This window comes from Anolis sagrei, chromosome 13, assembly GCF_037176765.1.
Source record: "Anolis sagrei isolate rAnoSag1 chromosome 13, rAnoSag1.mat, whole genome shotgun sequence".
In the NCBI taxonomy this organism is placed as follows: Eukaryota; Metazoa; Chordata; class Lepidosauria; order Squamata; family Dactyloidae; genus Anolis; species Anolis sagrei.
In genome coordinates, this window is record NC_090033.1 from 18,313,310 (window position 1) to 18,336,161 (window position 22,852).

The 22,852-nt window shown below is 36.5% G+C and overlaps 1 protein-coding gene across 1 annotated transcript in view; it reads left to right on the forward strand.

The window, feature by feature from the left end:
• The window catches only part of LOC132764677 (espin), a 147,071-nt gene that overhangs the window by 17,496 nt on the left and 106,723 nt on the right, over positions 1–22,852 (forward strand). Inside the window, exon 2 of the mRNA XM_067472846.1 lies at positions 1,486–1,679. Within this exon, the coding sequence (XP_067328947.1) occupies positions 1,486–1,679 (194 nt within the window). The remainder of the gene's footprint in view (positions 1–1,485; positions 1,680–22,852) is intronic.

Consider the following 22,852-nt stretch of genomic DNA (forward strand, 5'->3'; position numbering starts at 1 on the left):
TTTTTATTACTTTTTTGAACCTTCTTATTTTCTTACAAGAATTTATTTCTATTACTTTTTGGAACCTTCTTATCTTTTTACAAGCGTTTATTTCTATTACTTTTCGGAACCTTCTTATTTTCTTACAAGCATTTCTTTTTACTACTTTTCAGAACCTTCTTATTTTCTTAAAAGCATTTATTTCTATTACTTTTCGGAACCTTCTTATTTTCTTACAATCATTTATTTCTATTACTTTTCGGGACCTTCTTATTTTCTTACAAGCGTTTATTATTATTACTTTTTGGGACCTTCTTATTTTTTCCAAGCATTTATTTTATTACTTTTTGGAACCTTCTTATTTTCTTACAAGCATTTATTTTTATTACTTTCGGGACCTTCTTATTTTCTTACAAGCATTTATTTCTATTACTTTTTGGAACCTTCTTATTTTCTTACAAGCATTTATTTTTATTACTTTTCGGTACCTTCTTATTTTCTTACAAGCGTTTATTTTTATTACTTTTCGGAACCTTCTTATTTTCTTACAAGCGTTTATTTTTATTACTTTTCGGAACCTTCTTATTTTCTTACAAGCGTTTATTTTTATTACTTTTCGGAACCTTCTTATTTTCTTACAAGCGTTTATTTTTATTACTTTTCGGAACCTTCTTATTTTCTTACAAGCATTTATTTTTATTACTTTTCGGTACCTTCTTATTTTCTTACAAGCATTTATTTTTATTACTTTTCGGTACCTTCTTATTTTCTTACAAGCGTTTATTTTTATTACTTTTCGGAACCTTCTTATTTTCTTACAAGCGTTTATTTTTATTACTTTTCGGAACCTTCTTATTTTCTTACAAGCGTTTATTTTTATTACTTTTCGGTACCTTCTTATTTTCTTACAAGCGTTTATTTTTATTACTTTTCGGAACCTTCTTATTTTCTTACAAGCATTTATTTCTATTACTTTTCGGAACCTTCTTATTTTCTTACAAGCATTTATTTTTATTACTTTTCAGAACCTTCCTATTTTCTTACAAGCATTTATTTTTATTACTTTTCAGAACCTTCTTATTTTCTTACAAGCATTTATTATTATTATTATTTGGAACCTTCTTATTTTCTTACAAGCATTTATTATTATTATTATTACTATTACTATTATTATTATTATTATTATTATTTGGAACCTTCTTATTTTCTTACAAGCATTTATTTTTATAACTTTTCGGAACCTTCTTATTTTCTTACAAGCATTTATTCTTATTACTTTTCGGAACCTTCTTAATTTCTTACAAGCATTTATTTTTATTACTTTTCGGAACCTCCTTATGTTCTTACAAGCATTTATTTCTATTACTTTTCGGAACCTTCTTATTTTCTTACAAGCATTTATTTCTATTACTTTTCGGAACCTTCTTATTTTCTTACAAGCATTTCTTTTTACTACTTTTCGGAACCTTCTTATTTTAAAGTCTTCTCTCCTTGTCTCTCCCCCAGGACACGGACCACTCGGGGGCAACAGCACTGCACCTGGCCTCCCGCTTCGGGCACCACGAGGTCATCGATTGGCTCCTGCGCGTTGGGGGCAGCGACCCGCTGGCGGCCACGGACACGGGCGCCCTGCCCGTCCACTACGCTGCCGCCAAAGGGGACTTCCCCTCCCTGCGCATCCTCATCGCCCACTGCCCCAGGTAGGGACGCCGGCCGGGAGCGGGTCAGGCTAGATGGCCTTCGGAGGGCCCCCCTCGCACTCCAGGATTCATTCTCGCTTAATGTGGACCCTATGAATGGGTTTTCTAGGGCTGAGAGAGTACAACTTGGTCATTCCATGGATTTCTATGGCCAGGCAGGGATTCCAACCCAGATCTTTCCATTAACGATCAATATTAATGATAAATGATAAATACATTTATGTCACCATACCGAACCAAAACACCAAAGCTTGACATAATAAAACGCTATGTAGTAAGTTAATAATTCAGTTAATAACTACGGTAAAACTACTATTTTATTTTACTAAATAACAAACCATAATAAATATAATAAAAATATTATATAATAATATAAAGTAGGAAAATAATAATAATATAATAGTAAAATAATAAAATATAATAATATAATCTTATTTACTAAGTATAGATTCAATTCCCCTATCACTATAATCCCAGTGTTCCTTACTTTCTCCATTGGCACCATGAACATATGGGGACCATTCCATCCTAGATTTCATGTGTTTCCTCCGCCACAGATATCCCAGTGTTCCTTACTCTCTCCATTGGCACCATGAACATATCCAAGAGCCCTGCCCATGTCCTCCACCAACACCACACTGCCCACCACCCAAGGGAAGGCTTTCATACGGGGACAATTCCATCCTAAATCCATGTGTTTCCTCCACCACAGACATCCCAGTGTTCCTTACTCTCTCCATTGGCACCATGAACATCTCCAAGAGCCCTGCCAATGTTCTCCACCAACACCACGCTGCCCACCACCCAAGGGAAGGCTTTCATCCGGGGACAATTCCATTGTAGATTTCATGTGTTTCCTCCACCACAGGCATCCCAGTGTTCCTTACTCTCTCCATTGGCACCATGAACATGTCCAAGAGCCCTGCCAATGTCCTCCACCAACACCCTACTGCCCACCACCCAAGGGAAGGATTGCATTCAGGGACAATTCCATCCTAGATTTTATGCGTTTCCTCCACCACAGACATCCCAGTGTTCCTTACTCTCTCAATTGGTGCCATGAACATCTCCAAGAGTCCTGCCAATGTCCTCCACCAACACCACACTGCCCACCACCCAAGGGAAGGCTTTCATACGGGGACAATTCCATCCTAGATTTTATGCGTTTCCTCCACCATAGACATCCCAGTGTTCCTTACTCTCTCCATTGGCACCATGAACACATCCAAGAGCCCAGCCAATGTCCTCCACCAACACCACACTGCCCAGAACCCAAGGGAAGGCTTTCATACGGGGACAATTCCATCCTAAATCTTCTGTGTTTCCTCCACCACAGACATCCCAGTGTTCCTCACTCTCTCAATTGGCACCATGAGGCCTGCCAATGTCCTCCACCAACACCCTACTGCCCACCACCCAAGGGAAGGCTTTCATATGGGGACAATTCCATCCTAAATCTTATGTGCTTCCTCCACCACAGACATCCCAGTGTTCCTTACTCTCTCTGGGATGTCTGTGGGGGAGGAAACACATGCAATATAATAATAACAATAATAATATATACATATGTAAAGAAACACTCTATAGATCATGGATGGAACGATAACATAATGCAATGTACAGTGACCAGTGGAGAGAATTAGAAACACTGAGGTGTCTGTGGGGGAGGAAACACATGCAAAATAATAATAATAATAATAATAATAATAATAATAATAATGTAAAAAATAAAATAATAGAATAAATGAAATATGTAAAATAAGAAATTATAATATATAAAATAAAATATAACAGGTAAAATATGTGATTAAGAGAATCAGAAACACTGGGATGTCTGTGGGGAGGAAACACATGCAATCTAATAGTAATAAAATAATATATAAATATGTAAAGAAACACTCTTTTGATCATAGATGGAATGATAACATAATGCAATGTACAGTGACCAGTGGAGAGAATCAGAAACACTGGGATGTCTGTGGGGGAGGAAACACATGCAATATAATAGTAACAATAATAATATATAAATATGTAAAGAAACACTCTATAGATCATAGATGGAACGATAACATAATGCAATGTACAGTGACCAGTGGAGAGAATCAGAAACACTGGGATGTCTGTGGGGGAGGAAACACATGCAATATAATAGTAACAATAATAATATATAAATATGTAAAGAAACACTCTATAGATGGAATGATAACATAATGCAATGTACAGTGACCAGTGGAGAGAATTAGAAACACTGGGATGTCTGTGGAGGAGGGAACACATGCAATATAATAATAATAATAATAATAATAATGTAAAAAATAAGAGAAAATAAATAAAATATGTAAAATAAACAATTATAATATATATAATAAAATGTAATTATTAAAATATGTGATTAACACTGGGATGTCTGTGAGGGAGGAAACACATGCAATATAATAGTAACAATAATAATATATAAATATGTAAAGAAACACTCTATAGATCATACATGGAACGATAACATATTCCAATGTATAGTGAGCAGTGGAGAGAATTAGAAACACTGGGATGTCTGTGGGAGAGGAAACACATGCAATATAATAGTAACAATAATAATATATACATATGTAAAGAAACACTCTATAGATCATAGATGGAACGATAACATAATGCAATGTACAGTGACCAGTGGAGAGAATTAGAAACACTGGGATGTCTGTGAGGGAGGAAACACATGCAATATAATAGTAATAATAATGTAAAAAATAAGGGAAAATAAATATAATATGTAAAATAACAAATTATAATATATAAAATAAAATATAATAAGTAAAATATGTGATGAAGAGAATGAGAAACACTGTGATGTCTGTGGGGGAGGAAACACATGCAATATAATAATAATATATAAAAGAATAAATAGAATATGTAAAATAAAAAATATAAGATATAAAATATAATAAGTAAAATATGTGATTAAGAGAATCAGAAACACTGGGATGTCTGTGGGGGAGGAAACACATGCAATATAATAATAATAATAATAATAATAATAATAATGTAAAAAATAAGAGAAAATAAATAAAATATGTAAAATAAAAAATTATAATATATAAAATAAAATATAATTGAAATATGCAAAATAAATTAGATAAAATATTATATTTAATAATAATAATAATAATATAATAATAATAATAATAATAATAATAATAATAATAATGCAGCTTGTGGATTGTGGGCATTGCACTAGATGCAATAGATGGGATTTTTTTGTGCATTCAAACTGAGCTGCTTATCTTTGCAAACGAAACCGTCGGGTGTGTTTGTGGGTTTGCATTGTGTGCCTTTATCGCACCCCGAAACAAAGGCCGGGCTTCAGACCTGGATGGAAATACGGCTTCCTTTTTTTGGCCGCAACACAGCGGCCTTTGTCTCCGTTATGCAAACGGATTATCAATCAGCAAAAGAGAGGAAAGACGCCTTCAAATAAGTAAAATATGTGATTAAGAGAATCAGAAACACTGGGATGTCTGTGGGGGAGGAAACACATGCAAAATAATAATAATAATAACAATAATGTTAAAAATAAGAGAAAATAAAATATATAAAATAACAAATTGTAATATATAAAATAAAATATAATAAGTAAAATATGTGATGAAGAGAATCAGAAACACTGGGATGTCTGTGGGGGAGGAAACACATGCAAAATAATAATAATAACAATCATGTTAAAAATAAGAGAAAATAAAATATATAAAATAACAAATTATAATATATAAAATAAAATATAATAAGTAAAATATGTGATTAAGAGAATCAGAAACACTGGGATGTCTGTGGGGGAGGAAACACATGCAATATAATAGTAGCAATAATAATATATGCATATGTAAAGAAACACTCTATAGATCATAGATGGAACGATAACATAATGCAATGTACAGTGACCAGTGGAGAGAATTAGAAACACTGGGATGTCTGTGGAGGAGGAAACACATGCAATATAATAATAATAATAATAATAATAATAATAATGAACGCATATGAGCCGTAAAGTAGGGGCCAAACTGCACCTTTCCCACAGTGTCATTTGACTTTCGGATCTTGGGAAACTACAGCTCCCAGGCACACTGGGTGCAGCGCCTCAGGACCTTGGCCCGCACTTAAAAACAATCGGCGCCAACAGAATGACCACCAAAAAGACAATCCCACTGGGACCTGCACACATTGCCAATACATTAGACAAGGGTCTTGGGAAACTACAGCTCCCAGGAGCCCATCGCAGATAGAATTATACCATAATGATGTATCTTATACCATAATAGCATAGTGGTCTGCGCAGGGAACTAGACAGGGGGAGTGTGTCCCTGTTAGTTCTGCTGGACCTCTCAGCGGCCTTCGATACCGTCGATCACGGTATCCTTCTGGGCCGCCTCATGGACATGGGGCTCGGAGGCACTGCTTTGCGGTGGCTCCGATCCTTCCTTGAGGGACGGACCCAGAAGGTGTTATTGGGTGACACCTGTTCGGCCCCACAACCCTTGTTGTGTGGAGTCCCACAGGGTTCAATCTTGTCCCCGATGTTATTTAACATCTACATGAAGCCGTTGGGAGAGATCATTCGGAGTTTCGGACTAAGATGTTATCTCTATGCAGATGACGTCCAAATCTGTCACTCCTTCTCACCTGTCACCAAGGAGGCTGTCCAGACCTTGAACCGGTGTTTAGCCGCTGTATCGGACTGGATGAGAGCTAACAAATTGAAATTGAATCCAGACAAGACAGAGGTCCTACTGGTCAGTCGGAAGGCCGAGCAGGGTATAGGGTTACAGCCTGTGTTAGACGGGGTTACACTCCCCCTGAAGACGCAGGTTCGCAGCTTGGGAGTGATCCTGGACTCATCGCTGAGCCTGGAACCCCAGGTCTCAGCGGTGGCCGGGAGAGCTTTCGCACAATTAAAACTTGTGCGCCAGCTGCGCCCGTACCTTGGGAAGTCTGATCTGGCCACGGTGGTCCACGCTCTTGTCACATCCCGGCTGGATTACTGCAACGCACTCTACGTGGGGTTGCCTCTAAAGACTGCTCGGAAATTACAACTAGTCCAGCGAGAAGCAGCCAGGTTGCTCACCGGAGCGACGTACAGGGAGCACACCACCCCCCTGTTGCGTCAGCTCCACTGGCTGCCAATCCAATTCCGAGCAGAATTTAAAGTGCTGGTCTTGACCTATAAAACCCTATACGGTTCCGGCCCAGTGTATTTGTCCAAACGGATCTCCCTCTACGTCCCACCTCGAAGTTTAAGATCTTCTGGGGAGGCCCTGCTCTCGACCCCGCCAGTCTCTCAAGTGAGGCTGGCGGGGACGAGGAGCAGGGCCTTCTCAGTGGCGGCCCCCCGCCTGTGGAATGCTCTCCCCGGGGAGATTAGAGCGGCGACCTCCCTCCTAGCATTTAGGAAAAAACTAAAGACCTGGATGTGGGACCAAGCTTTTGATCACTCTGTCAATTAACTCAAGGACCTGGGAATAGACAAAGACAAATGGAGTTGAACGGATTTATGGACTCTGATATATGGACCCTGACATGAGATTGTTTTAGGTTTTAGGATTTTATTATGTACTGATGTTTTAATTTAAGTGTTGAATTGTATTTTTTGTATTACTTGTTATGTGTCCGGGCATCTAATTGTGCCCTCCCCTGTAAGCCGCCCTGAGTCCCCCCCGGGGTGAGAAGGGCGGGGTATAAGTGAATGAAATAAATAAATAAATAAATAAATAGTACATAATAGCAGATCCTATACCATCATAGCTTAATATATCCTATACCATAATAATATATCATAGACCGTTATATGCCATAATAGCAATGACTTCCCTACAGGTGTTGACTATTGGTTTGAATTCTTCTTTGGTGATTTCTCCCTTTTTCCACTTCTTGTGCATGTCTTTTTTGTGTTTTAGCACAGTTAGAAGCTCTTTGGACATCCATTCTGGCTTCTTTACACTTGTCCTTTTTTTTCTCTTTGTTGGCACAGTTTGCAATTGCGCCTTGAGTATTTCACTCTTGACACACACATAATAGCATATCATATACCATAATAGCTTAATATATCATATACCATAATAATGTATCATAGACCATCATAGCATATACCATAATAGCATATACCATAATAGCATAATACATAGAATCATAGAATCAAAGAGTTGGAAGAGACCTCATGGGCCATCCATGATTTGAATATTGCATTCAAATCACCCCTGACAGATGGCCATCCAGCCTCTGTTTAAAAGCTTCCAAAGAAGGAGCCTCCACCACACTCTGGGGCAGAGAGTTCCACTGCTGAACGGCTCTCACTCCGAAATGACTTCCCTGTAGGTGTTGGCTATTTGTTTGAATTCTTCTTTGGTGATTTCTCCCTTTTTCCACTTCTTGTGCATGTCTTTTTTGTGTCTTAGCTCAGTTAGAAGTTCTTTGGTTCTTTGAAATCATATATGATAATCTTGTCATATCATAAACCATAATAGTATAAGAGTGTACTATATACCATAATAGTGTAATATATCATATACCTTAACAGCGCAATATATAATGTACCATAAGAGCGTAATATATCATATACCACATTATAAGATATACCATAATAGTGTAATATACTGTAACATATCCTATACTATAATAGCATAATAACATTGCATATGCAATAATAGTGTAATATCATATTCTATACCATAATATTGTGATATATGGGGTAATATATAACAGCATATCATATAATAGCATAATATCATATACCATAATAGCATACAAACATGCTGAACGGCTCTCACTCGGAAATGACTTCCCTACAGGTGTTGGCTATTTGTTTGAATTCTTCTTTGGTGATTTCTCCCTTTTTCCACTTCTTGTGCAGGTCTCTTTTGTGTTTTAGCACAGTTAGAAGTTCTTTGGACATCCATTCTGGCTTCTTTGCACTTGTCCTATTTTTTCTCTTTGTTGGCACGGTTTGCAATTGCGCCTTGAGTATTTCACTCTTGACACACACATAATAGCATATCATATACCATAACAAAGTAATAGCAGATCATACACCATCATAGCTTAATATATCATATACCATAATAATGTATCATATACCATCATAGCATAATACATAGAATCCTAGAGTCAAAGAGTTGGAAGAGACCTCCTGGGCCATCATCCAGTCCAACCCCATTCTGCCAAGAAGCAGGAATATTGCGTTCAAATCACCCCTGACAGATGGCCATCCAGCCTCTGTTTAAAAGCTTCCAAAGAAGGAGCCTCCACCACACTCCGGGGCAGAGAGTTCCACTGCTGAACGGCTCTCACTCCGAAATGACTTCCCTACAGGTGTTGGCTATTTCTTTGAATTCTTCTTTGGTGATTTCTCCCTTTTTCCACTTCTTGTGCATGTCTTTTTGTGTTTATACCATCATAGCATAATACTTAGAATCATAGAATCAAAGAGTTGGAAGAGACCTCCTGGGCCATCCAGTCCAACCCCATTGTGCCAAGAAGCAGGAATATTGCCTTCAAAGCACCCCCGACAGATGGCCATCCAGCCTCCAAAGAAGGAGCCTCCACCACACTCTGTGACGCAGAGAGTTCCACTGCTGAACGGTTCTCATATAATAATGATAATAATAGATATAATAATAAATATAAATAAATAATATATAAAAGCAATAAATAGTAAATATATTATAATAATAAATATAGTGAATATATAATATAGTAAATAATAAATATAATATAATATAAATGTAAATATAATAAATAATAAATATAATAATATAATGTAATATAAATGTAAATATAATATATATAATAATATAATGTAATATAAAAGTAAGTTTAATAAATAATAAATATAATATAATATAATATAATGAATATAATAATATAATTAATTTCTAAAAATAAAATAAATATAATAAATACAAATAAAATAGTTTTAATAATAGTAAATACAATATATAAAAATACAAATAAATAATTAGTAAATATGAACAATAAATATAATATAATAATATAATGTAATATAAATGTAAATATAATAAATAATAAATATAATATAATAATATATTGAATATAATAATATAATTAATGTCTAAAAATAAAATGAATATAATAAATACATAAATAAAAGTAATAAAATAATATAGTTTTAATAATAATAAATACAATGTATAAAAATACAAATAAATACAATAAATAATTAGTGAATATAAACAATAAATATAATATAAGTAATAAATATAACTAATATGTAATATAAATATTATAAATAATATAATATAATAATATGTATTATAAATGTAAATATAATAAATAATAAATATAATATAATTAATATAATAATGTAAATGTAAATATAATAAATAATAAATATAATATAATAATATAATTAATTTATGTAAAATAAAATAAATATAATACCTAAATAAAAATAATAGAATAACATGATTTTAATAAGAATAATAATAAATATAATATATAAAAATACAAATAAATGCAATAAATAATTATATAATAAATATAATAACATAATTAATTTATGAAAAATAAAATAAAATATCATACATAAATAAAAATAATAGGATAACATGATTTTAATAAGAATAATAATAAATATAATATATAAAAATACAAATAAATGCAATAGTTATATAATATAATAATATAATAAATTTATGAAGAATAAACTATAATACCTAAATAAAAATAATTTTTCATAAATTAATTGTATTATTATATTAATTATATTATATTTATTATTTATTATTTATCCAGGGTTTAGCCATAATAATAATAATAATAATAACAACAACAACAACACCCTTTAACCACCACCTTCAGTCATGCCTTTGCAAGGGTTCGGTTGTATCGCTTGGCGCTGCGTTTTCCCCATGGGAACTCTCCGGCGCCTTAATTCCCCGCCTTGATCCCGTGTATTTATAGTCTCCTGATGGAAAATGGGATTAAGGCCCCGTCCGTCCGTTAATCGGCCCCAGGAGCGACCTGCTTTCGTGGCCAGTGGCCGTTCTCTATGTGCAAACTCAGTACAATGGGATCCCGGGAGCTGCAGTTTCCCAAGGGCCTTAGTCTTTACGCTATAGCACAAATGCAGTGAGTTGTAGTTTCCCAAGACCCTTAGCAGTGACACGATATAATGAGTGAGTTGTAGTTTCCTAAGGCTCTTACCATTGACAGTATAGAGTGAGTGAGTTGTAGTTTCCCAAGGCCCTTAGCATCGACACTATAGAATCAACGGAATTGTAGTTTCCCAAGGGCCTTACTCTTTACACTATAGAACAAATGGAGTGAGTTGTAGTTTCCCAAGGCCCTTAGCATTGACAGTATATAATCAATTGAATTGTAGTTTCCCAAGGGCCGGAGCCTGGACACTATAGAATGAATGGAGTGAGTTGTAGTTTCCCAAGGCCCTTAGCATCGACACTATAGAATCAATGGAATTGTAGTTTCCCAAGGCCCTTAGTAGTGACACTATATAATGAGTGAGTTGTAGTTTCCCAAGGCCCTTAGCAGTGACACTATATAATGAGTGAGTTGTAGTTTCCTAAGGATCTTAGCACTGACACTATAGAATGAATGGAGTGAGTTGTAGTTTCCCAAGGCCCTTAGCATTGCCACTATAGAATCAATAGAATTGTAGTTTCCCAAGGGCCTTAGTCTTTACGCTACAGAACAAATGGAGTGAATTGTAGTTTCCCAAGGGCCTGAGCCTAGACACTATAGAATGAATGGAGTGAGTTGTAGTTTCCCAAGGGCCTTAGCATTGACACTCAAGAATCAATGGAATTGTAGTTCCCCAAGGCCCTTAGCAGTGACACTATATAATGAGTGAGTTGTAGTTTCCTAAGGCTCTTACCAAAGACTAAGGCCCTTGGGAAACTACAATTCTATTGATTCTATAGTGGCAATGCTAAGGGCCTTGGGAAACTACAACTCACTCACTCTATAGTGTCAGAGTGAGTGAGTTGTAGTTTCCCAAGGCCCTTAGCATTGCCACTATAGAATCAATAGAATTGTAGTTTCCCAAGGGCCTTAGTCTTTACACTATAGAACAAATGGAGTGAGTTGTAGTTTCCCAAGGGCCTTAGCATTGACACTATAGAATCAACAGAATTGTAGTTTCCCAAGGACCTTAGGCTTTACGCTATAGAACAAATTGAGTGAGTTGTAGTTTCCCAAAGGCCTGAGCCTAGACACTATAGAATGAATAGAGTGAGTTGTAGTTTCCCAAGGCCCTTAGCCTAGATACTATAGAATGAATAGAGTGAGTTGTAGTTTCCCAAGGCCCTTAGCATTGACACTATATAATCAATGGAATTGTAATTTCCCAAGGGCCTTAGTCTTTATGCTGTAGAACAAATTGAGTGAATTGTAGTTTCCCAAGGCCCTTAGCATTGACATGATACAATGAATGGAAGGTAGTTTCCCAAGGCCCTTAGTCTTGATACTATAAAACAAATGGAGTGAGTTATAGTTTCCCAAGGGCCTGAGCCTGGACACTATATGAGTGAGTTGTAGTTTCCCAAGGGCCTGAGTCTGGACACTATAGAATGAATGGAGTGAGCTGTAGTTTTCCAAGGGCCTGAGCCTGAAGACTATAGAATGAATGGAGTGAATTGTAGTTTTCCAAGGTCCTTAGCATTGACACTATATAATGAGTGAGTTGTAGTTTCCCAAGGGCCTGAGCCTGGACACTAGAATGAATGGAGTGAGTTGTAGTTTCCCAAAGGCCCTTAGCATTGTCACTATAGAGTGAATGAGTTGTAGTTTCCCAAGGCACTTCGCATTGACACTTTAGAGTGAGTGAATTGTAGTTTCCCAAGGCCCTTAGTCTTGATACTATAGAACAAATGGAGTGAGTTGTAGTTTCCCAGTGGCCTGAGCCTGGACACTATAGAATGAATGGAGTGAGTTGTAGTTTCCCAAGGCCCATGGCATTGACACTATAGAATCAATGGAATTAGTCTTGATACTATAAAACAAATGGAGTGAGTTGTAGTTTCCCAAGGCCCTTAGCATTGACACTATATAATGAGTGAGTTGTAGTTTCCCAACTGACTGAGCCTAGACACTATAGAATGAATGGAGTGCGTTGTAGTTTCCCAAGGCCCATAGCATTGACAGTATATAATCAATTGCAGTTTCCCAAGGGCCTTAGTCTTTATGCTATAGAACAAATGGAGTGAGTTGTAGTTTCCCAAGGGCCTGAGCCTGGACACTATAGAATGAATGGAGTGCGTTGTAGTTTCCCAAGGCTTTTAGCATTGACACTATAGAGCGAGGGAGTTGTAGTTTCCCATGCAATGGGATCCTGGAAGTTGTAGTTTCCCAATACCTTGTCAATTTATGGATGCGAAGACGCTGCTTAACAACAACAACAACCACAACAACTAACATTTTCAGTATCAGGATATTTACATATTCCAGTATATTTAAATATATTTAAATAAATGGTGCTAAATATTCGGGTGGCTCTTAAAGGAGCCGCTCCCTTCTCTGAACCACGGATTAGCCCGGACAGGTAAATACACGTCAGGTAAGTGGATTATGGGATGTATTTCGAGCAGGTGGCCTCAGGACGATGGTTTGGCTCCGCAGAACCAGAACAATAATAATAATAATAATAATGGAAGGCACTATGTTATTATTACTTATTATTACTTATATTATTATTATTATTATTATTATTACACATTTGTTTTTATATTATTAGTATTGTTTTATTATTTTATATTATTTTAATTTAAAATTTTATTTTATAATAATAATAATAATGGAAGGCACTTTCTCTAGTATATATAGTAATATATTATCTAAACATACTATAATATGTTTAGTATTATTGCTATTATAATATATATATATATTATATTTATCATTATTGTTTTTATTTTTTACTTTCATATTATTATTTTTATTATAAATTTCTTTTTATATTATTAGTATTTTTATTATTATTATTTTTTCATATTGTTATTATTATTTTACTTTTGTTTTTATATTACTAGTATTGTTTTATTTCATATTATTTTATATTATTATTATACATTTGTTTTGTATGTTATTAGCATTGTTTTATTATTTTATATTATTATTTACATTTCTTTTATCTTAGTATTGTTTTATTATTATTATTATTATTATTATACATTTGGTTTTATATTAGCATTGTTTTATTATTTTATATGATTTTATATTATTATACATTTCTTTTTATATTATTAGTATTCATTTATTCTATATTATTTTATATTTTGTTATACATTTGTTTCTATATTATTAGTATTGTTTCATTATTTTATATTATATTATTTTATTATTATTATACATTTCTTTTCATATTACTATTATTGTTTTATTTTATATTATTTCATATTATTATACATTTCTTTTATCTTATTATTATTATTATGCCTTTGTTTTTATATTATATTATATTATTAATATTGTTTTATTATTTTATTTTATATTGTTATTATTATACATTTGTTTTCATATTATTAGTATTGTTTTATTTTATATTATTTCATATTATTATGCATTTTATGTGATTAGTATTGTTTTATCATTTCATATTATTTTATATTTTTATATTAAACATTTGTTTTTATATTATTAGTATTTATTTATTCTATATTATTTTATATATTTTTGTTATACGTTTGTTTCTATATTATTAGCATTGTTTTAGTATTTTATATTAGTTCATTATTATTATTATTATTATTATTATACATTTCTTTTTATGTTATTAGTATTTTTTATTATTTTTATTATTTTTATTATTTTATTATTCTACATTTCTTTTTATATTACTAGTATTGTTTTATTTTATATTATTATACATTACTTTTTATGTTATTAGTACTGCTTTATTATTTTATATTATTATTATACATTTATTTTATCTTAGTATTGTTTTATTATTCTTATTATTATACATTTGTTTTATATTATTAGCATTGTTTTATTTTATATTATTAGTATTATACATTTTATGTTATTAGTATGGTTTTATTATTTTATATTTATATTATTATTATTATACATTTTTCATATTATTAGTATTGTTTTATTTTATATTATTTTATTATTATTATGCATTTTTATGTTTTATTATTTTATATTATTTTGTATTTTTATTATTACACATTATTATTATTTATTTTATAGTATTAATATTGTTTTATTATACATTTTTATATTATTAGTACTATTTTATTATTTTATATTATTATACTGTTATACATTTGTTTTCTTATTATTACTATTGTTTTATTCTATATTATTATTATTATTATTATTATGCATTTTTATGTGATTAGTAGTGTTTTATTATTTTATATTATTTTGTGTTTTGTATTATTATACATTTGATTTCATATTATTAGTATTGTTTTATATTATTTTATAGTATTATTATTATTATTCCTGTTTATTCCATTAGCATTATTATATTATTATTTCAATATTTATTAATAATTATAATTATTTATTAATAATTATATTTATTATTATAAATAATAATTATATTTATTATTAATAATTATATTAATAATTATAATAATTATATTATTATTTCAATATTTGAAATCCATCGTGGTGCAGACTACGAGGCTAAGGGCCTTGGGGAAACTACAACTCCCGGCTTCCCATAGAAAATGCAGCTCAAGGGACCTTTATGGATGGATAGATCCTTCCTGTTGTTGTGGTTGTGGTTGTTGTTGTGGTTGTTGTTGTGGTTGTTGTTGTGGTTGTGGTTGTTGTTGTGGTTGTGGTTGTGGTTGTGGTTGTTGTGGTTGTTGTTGTGGTTGTTGTTGTGGTTGTGGTTGTGGTTGTTGTTGTTGTTGTTGTTGTTCTCAATGGAGTGAGCTGTGTCCGGGCTTTCCTTTCCGAAGGCAGGCAGGCAGGTAGGCAGGCGTCCTCGGCAGGTAAGCCGCTCAGGTGAGTCCCTGCATTATTGATGGCGCGCCAGGTGAGGAGGAGACAGGACGGCGTCCTGCGCCACCGGATCCCTCGACGCTTTCTCTTTCACTCGGGAGCAGACCGGGTTTCCAGCATCTCCCCTGTAGGCTTGAATACAGTATGGGAGCTGTAGTTCGCCAAGGTCCGTGGGATACGGGGAGTTGTAGTTCGCCAAGGTCTATAGGATATTAGGAGTTGTAGTTCACCCACACCTGCTCCAGGTCTATGTGATCCTAGGAGTTGTGGTTTGCCAAGGTCGATGTCATCCTGGGAATTGTAGTTTGCAAAGATCTCTGGAATCCTGGGAGATTGTAGTTCGCCAAGGTCTACGGGACATTGGGAGTTGTAGCGTGCTAAGATCTGCTCCAGGTTGTAGCTCAGCAAGAGTTTGGTTCACCAAGATCTGTGTGATCCTGGGAGTCATAGTTCACCAAGGTCTATGGGACATTGGGAATTGTAGCTTGCCAAGATTTGCTCCAGGAATCCGGGAGTTGCAGTTCACAAAGGTCTGTGTGTTCCTAGGTGTTGTAGTTTGCAAAGGTCTATGGGATTCTGGGGGGTTGTCATTCGCCAAGGTCTGTGGGACATTGGGAGTTGTAACTTGCCAAGATCTGCTCCAGGAATCTGGGAGTTGTAGTTCACCAAGGCCTATGGGATGTTAGGAGTTGTAGTTCACCCACACCAGCTCCAGGTCTATGTGTTTTGCCAAGGACTATGTGATCCTGGGAGTTGTAGTTCGCCAAGATCTATGGGACATTGGGAGTTGTAGCTTGCCAAGATCTGCTCCAGGAATCCGGGAGTTGCAGTTCACAAAGGTCTGTGTGTTCCTAGGTGTTGTAGTTTGCAAAGGTCTATGGGATTCTGGGGGGTTGTCGTTTGCCAAAGTCTGTGGGGTGCTGGGAGTTGTGGTTCACGAAGATCTGCTCCAGGAATCTGGGGGTTGTGGTTCACCAATGTCTATGTGACCCTGGGAGTTGTAGTTTGCCCAGGCCTATGGGATATTAGGAGTTGTAGTTCACCCACACCTGCTCCAGGTCTATGTGGTTTGCCAAGGTCTATGTGATCCTGGTAGTTGTGGTTTGCCAAGGTCTATGTCATCCTGGAAGTTGTAGTCTGCAAAGATCTCTGGAATCCTGGGAATTATAGTTTGCAAAGGTCTATGGAATTCTGAGGATTGTAGTTCGCCAAGGTCTACGGGACATTGGGAGTTGTAGCTTGCCAATATCTGCTCCAGGAATCTGGGAGTTGCAGTTCACAAAGGTTTCTGTGTTCCTGGGAGTTATAGTTCATGATCATGGGAGTTGTAGTTTGCAAAGGTCTATGGGATTCTGGGGGGTTGTCGTTCGCCAAGGTCTGTGGGGTACTGGGAGTTGTGGTTCATGAAGATCTGCTCCAGGAATCTGGGAGTTGTGGTTCACCAATGTGTATGTGATCCTGGGCGTTGTAGTTCGCCAAGGCCTATGGGATATTAGGAGTTGTAGTTCACCCACACCGGCTCCAGGTCTATGTGGTTTGCCAAGGACTATATCATCCTGGGAGTTGTAGTCTGCAAAGATCTCTGGAATCCTGGGAATTATAGTTTGCAAAAGTCTATGGAATTCTGGGGATTGTAGTTCGCCAAGGTCTACGGGACATTGGGAGTTGTAGCTCGCCAAGATCTGCTCCAGGAATCTGGGAGTTGCAGTTCACAAAGGTCTCTGTGTTCCTGGGAGTTGTAGTTCACGATCATGGGAGTTGTAGTTTGCAAAAGTCTATGGGATTCTGGGGGGTTTTCGTTCGCCAAGGTCTGTGGGGTACTGGGAGTTGTGGTTCACCAAGATCTGCTCCAGGAATCTGGGAGTTGTGGTTCACCAAGGTCTATGTGATCCTGGGAGTTGTAGTTTGCTAAGGTCTATGGAATTCTGGGGGTTGTAGTTCACCAAGGTCTGTGGGATACTGGGAGTTGTGGTTCACCAAGATCTGCTCCAGGAATCAGGGTTGTGGTTAGCCAAGGTCTGTGTGATCCTGGTTCACAAAGGTATTCAATGGGATCTTGAGAGTTGTAGTTCACCAAGGGCTATGGGATCTTGGAGTTCACCAAGGTGTGTTGTGGGACCCAGAGAGTTGTAGTTCACAAAGGTCTTCTATGGGAATCTGGGAGTTGGATTTCACCAAGATCTACTATGTGATCCTGGGAGTTATAGTTCACCAAGGCCTGCTATGGGATCATGGGAGTTGTTGTTTCCCAAAGGCCTGGTATGGGGATCCTGGGAGTTGCAGTTCACCAAGTTCTGCCACGGGAACGAGAGAGTTGTAGTTCAAAGTCTACGACATGATCCTTGGAGCTATAGTTCACCAAGGTCTGCATATGGCATCCTGGGAGTTGTAGTCCAAGATCTGCCACATGATCCTGGGAGTTGTAGTTCACCAAGGCCTGCAGATGGCATACTGGAAGTTGTAGTTCACCAAGCTCTGCCACAGGAATCTGAGAGTTGTATTCAAGGTTTGCCACATGATCCTGGGAGTTGTAGTTCACCAAGTTCTGCAAACGGCATCCTGGGAGTTATAGTTCAAGGTCTGCCACATTCTCCTGGGAGTTGTAGTTCACCAAGGTCTGCGAATGGCATCCTGGAAGTTGTAGTCCAAGGTCTGCCACATGATCCTGGGAGTTGTAGTTCACCAAGGTCTGCAAATGGCATCCTGAGAGTTGTAGTTCAAGGTTTGCCACATGATCCTGGGAGTTGTAGTTCACCAAGGTCTGCAAATGGCATCCTGAGAGTTGTAGTTCAAGGTTTGCCACATGATCCTGGGAGTTGTAGTTCACCAAGGTCTGCAAATGGCATCCTGAGAGTTGTAGTTCAAGGTTTGCCACATGATCCTGGGAGTTGTAGTTCACCAAGGTCTGCAAATGGCATCCTGAGAGTTGTAGTCCAAGGTCTGCCACATGATCCTGGGAGTTGTAGTTCACCAAGGTCTGCAAATGGCATCCTGAGAGTTGTAGTTCAAGGTTTGCCACATGATCCTGGGAGTTGTAGTTCACCAAGTTCTGTGAATGGCATCCTGGAAGTTGTAGTTCAAGGTCTGCCACATTATCCTGGAAGTTGTAGTTCACCAAGGTCTGCGAATGGCATCCTGGAAGTTGTAGTTCAAGGTCTGCCACATTATCCTGGGTGTTGTAGTTCACCAAGGTCTGCAAATGGCATCCTGAGAGTTGTAGTTCAAGGTTTGCCACATGATCCTGGGAGTTGTAGTTCACCAAGTTCTGCGAATGGCATCCTGGGAGTTATAGTTCAAGGTCTGCCACATGATCCCGGAAGTTGTAGTTCACCAAGGTCTGCGAATGGCATCCTGGAAGTTGTAGTTCAAGGTCTGCCACATTATCCTGGGTGTTGTAGTTCACCAAGGTCTGCAAATGGCATCCTGAGAGTTGTAGTTCAAGGTTTGCCACATGATCCTGGGAGTTGTAGTTAACCAAGTTCTGCAAATGGCATCCTGGGAGTTGTAGTTCAAGGTCTGCCACATTATCCTGGGAGTAGTAGTTCACCAACGCCTGCGAATGGCATCCTGGGAGTTGTAGTACACCACGGACCTTGGCCTCCTCTACCAAAGAATGCCAAACTACAACTCCCAGGATTTTCCATAGCTCAAGCGACAAAAGGCTGCATCTACTCTATAGAATCAATAGCGTTTGACCCCCCCCCCCCAAGCTATGGAGTCCTGGGAGTTATAGTTGCATCAAGTCCTTAAGGAGATACTTGTCGCGATGGGTGTCGTTCCGCCAACCTATGGGGAAATCCTGTTACTTGATGTAATAATTATTACTATTCCTATAATTATTAGCAATAATAATAAATTATAAATAATAATAAATCAATAAATTGGTAATAAATTATTAATAATAACAAATTAATAAATTAGTAATAAATTATTATTACTATGACTGTAATTATTATTTCTTATCCTTCTCCTTTCTGGCTTATTTCACAATTATTTTGGGGGCCCCAAAGGCCATCTAGTCCATCCAAGCCCAATGCATCTAGGCTCTGTTTTGCAATCCCGGCCTTTGACACCCCCCCCTCCCCTCCCTGGGCGGGTCATGACCCCTTTATCTGCCCCGAAGGGATTTGCAGTGCGGATTAAGGCCAGGTTCAGAAAGGAGCCTTTAAGGAGAGCCTTGCCAAACCTCGGCCGCTTGGCTGGCATTTCCTTGCCCCGCAATTTGGAAATAAGTTTCCGGTCCTCATGTTTGCAGGTGAAGAGAAATTGGCTGTTTGTTGTCAAAGGCTTCCGTGGTCAAAATCGCTGAGTTGATAGATAGATAGATCAATGGATAGATGGATAGATAGATAGATAGATAGATAGATAGATAGATAGTGAGACAGATCGATAGATCAATGGATGGATCAATGGATAGATGGACGAATAGATAGATAGATAGATAGATAGATAGATAGATAGATAGATAGAAGAGATGGATGGATAGATCAATGGATGGATAGATGGATAGATCAATAAATAGATAAATAGATCAATGGATAGATAGATCAATGGATTGATTGATTGATCAATGGATGGATGGATAGATCAATAGATAGATCAATGGATGGATGGATGGATGGATGGATGGATGGATAGATAGATAGAAGAGAAGATGGATGGATAGATCAATGGATGGATGGATGGATAGATCAATAAATAGATAAATAGATCAATAGATAGATAGATAGATAGATAGATAGATAGATAGATAGGCAGATAGATAGCTCAATAGATAGATCAATGGATTAATTGATTGATCAATGGATGGATGGATAGATCAATAGATAGATCAATGGATGGATGGATGGATGGATGGATGGATGGATGGATGGATAGATAGATAGATAGATAGATAGATAGGTAAGTAGGTAGATAGATAGCTCAATAGATAGATAGATCAATGGATTGATTGATTGATTGATAGATCAATGGATGGATGGATGGATGGATGGATAGATAAATAGATAGATAAATCAATGGATAGATAGAAAGATAGATAGATAGATAGATAGATAGATAGATAGATAGATAGAGATAGATAGATAGATAGATCAATGGATGGATGGATGGATGGATGGATGGATAGATCAGTGGATGGACAGATAGATAGTTAAATAGATCAATAGGTAGATAGATATATTGTCGAAGGTAGATAGATTGCTCCCTCAATCAATCTATTGATAGATAGATCAATGGATAGATAGATAGATAGATAGATAGATAGATAGATAGATAGATAGATTGATCAATGGATAGATGAATGAATAGATAGGTAAATAGATAAACTGATAGATAGATAGATAGATAGATAGATAGATAGATAGATAGATAGATAGATAGATAGATGATAGATAGATCAATGGATAGATAGATAGAACTCTCAATGGATAGATGGATGGATAGATAGATAGATCAATCGATCAACGGATAGCTAGCTAGCTAGCTAGCTAGATCGAGTGATCAATGGATAGATAGGTAGGTAGGCAGGTAGGAAGGTAGATAGATAGAGGCATGGATAGATGGTTAGATGGCTACACAAATGGATGGATGGCTGGATGGATAGATATGTTGTCAAAAGTGAGTTTTCCTGCCTGGCCACGTTCCAGAAGCATTCTCTCCTGACATTTCACCTGCATCTATGGCAGGCATCCTCAGAGGTCATGAGGTCTGTTGGAAAATAGCCAACTGGGGTTTAGATATCTGTGGAATGATGTCCAGGGCGAGGCAAGTGTGAATTATGTATTTGGCATTGAATGGCCTTGCAGCTTCAAAGCCTGGCTGCTTCCTGCCTGGGGGAATCCTTTGTTGGGAGACGTCAGCTGGCCCTGGTTGAGTCTTGTCTGGAATGGCCCTGCTTTTTGAGTGTTGTTCTTTATTTACTCTCCTGATTTTAGAGTATTTTGTGTCCATTGTTGTTGTTGTTGTTGTTGATTATTATTATTATTATTGATACTATTATTACTTATAAGTTGGAATTATTACTGTTGTTGTTGTTGTTGTTGTTGTTATTATTAATCCCAATTTATAACAACAACAACAGTAATAATTCCAACTTATAAGTAATAATAGTATCAATAATATTGATAATAATTCCAACGTAATGATAAGAACAATAATTTATCAGAGAAATGTATAATTCTAAGCAATAATAATAATAATAATAATAATTCCAACTTATAAGTAATAATAATAATAATATCCCAATTTGTAATAATATTAACAATAATAATTCCGTTTTATAAGCAATAATAATAGATTTCCAACATAAGTAATAATCTGTCAATCTATACGCATAATAAAAGTGGAAATATAAAAAGTGAAGACATCCCAGTGTTCCTGACTCTCTCCATTGGTGTGGAATTTGCACGGACACTCCCACAACTCTCTCCTATGGCACAAAATCCCACAACTCTTTCCCATGGCACATAGCAGAGCAGATCTGATGGGCAATTGGACCATCTCATCCTAGATCTAACGTGTTTCCTCCACCACAGACATCCCAGTGTTCCTTTCTCTCTCAGTTGGTGTGGAATTTGCACTGACACTCCCACAACCCTTTCCTATGGCACACAGCAAACAGAGCAGAACTGATCAGCAGCAATTGGACTGTCTCATCCTAGATTTAACGTGGTTCCTCCACTACAGGCATCCCAGTGTTCCTTTCTCTCTCCATTGGTGTGGAATTTGCACTGCCACTCCCACAACTCTTTCCGATGGCACACAAAAAAAAAACCAGAACAGAACCGATCAGAAATTGGACCGTCTCGTCCTAGATGTAATGTGTTTCCTCCACCACAGGCATCCCAGTGTTCCTTTCTCTCTCCATTGGTATGGAAATTGCATTGACACTCCCACAACTCTTTCCTATGGCACAAAATCCCACAACTCTTTTCCATGGCACACAGCAGAGCAGAACGGATCAGTAGCAATTGGACCATCTCATCCTAGATTTAACATGTTTCCTCCACCACAGGCATCCCAGTGTTCCTTTCTCTCTCCATTGGTGTGGAATTTGCACTGCCACTCCCACAACTCTTTCCCACGGCACACAGCAAACAGAGCAGATCTGACTGGCAATGGGACCGTCTCATCCTAGATTTAATGTGTTTCCTCCACCACAGACATCCCAGTGTTCCTTTCTCTCTCGGTTG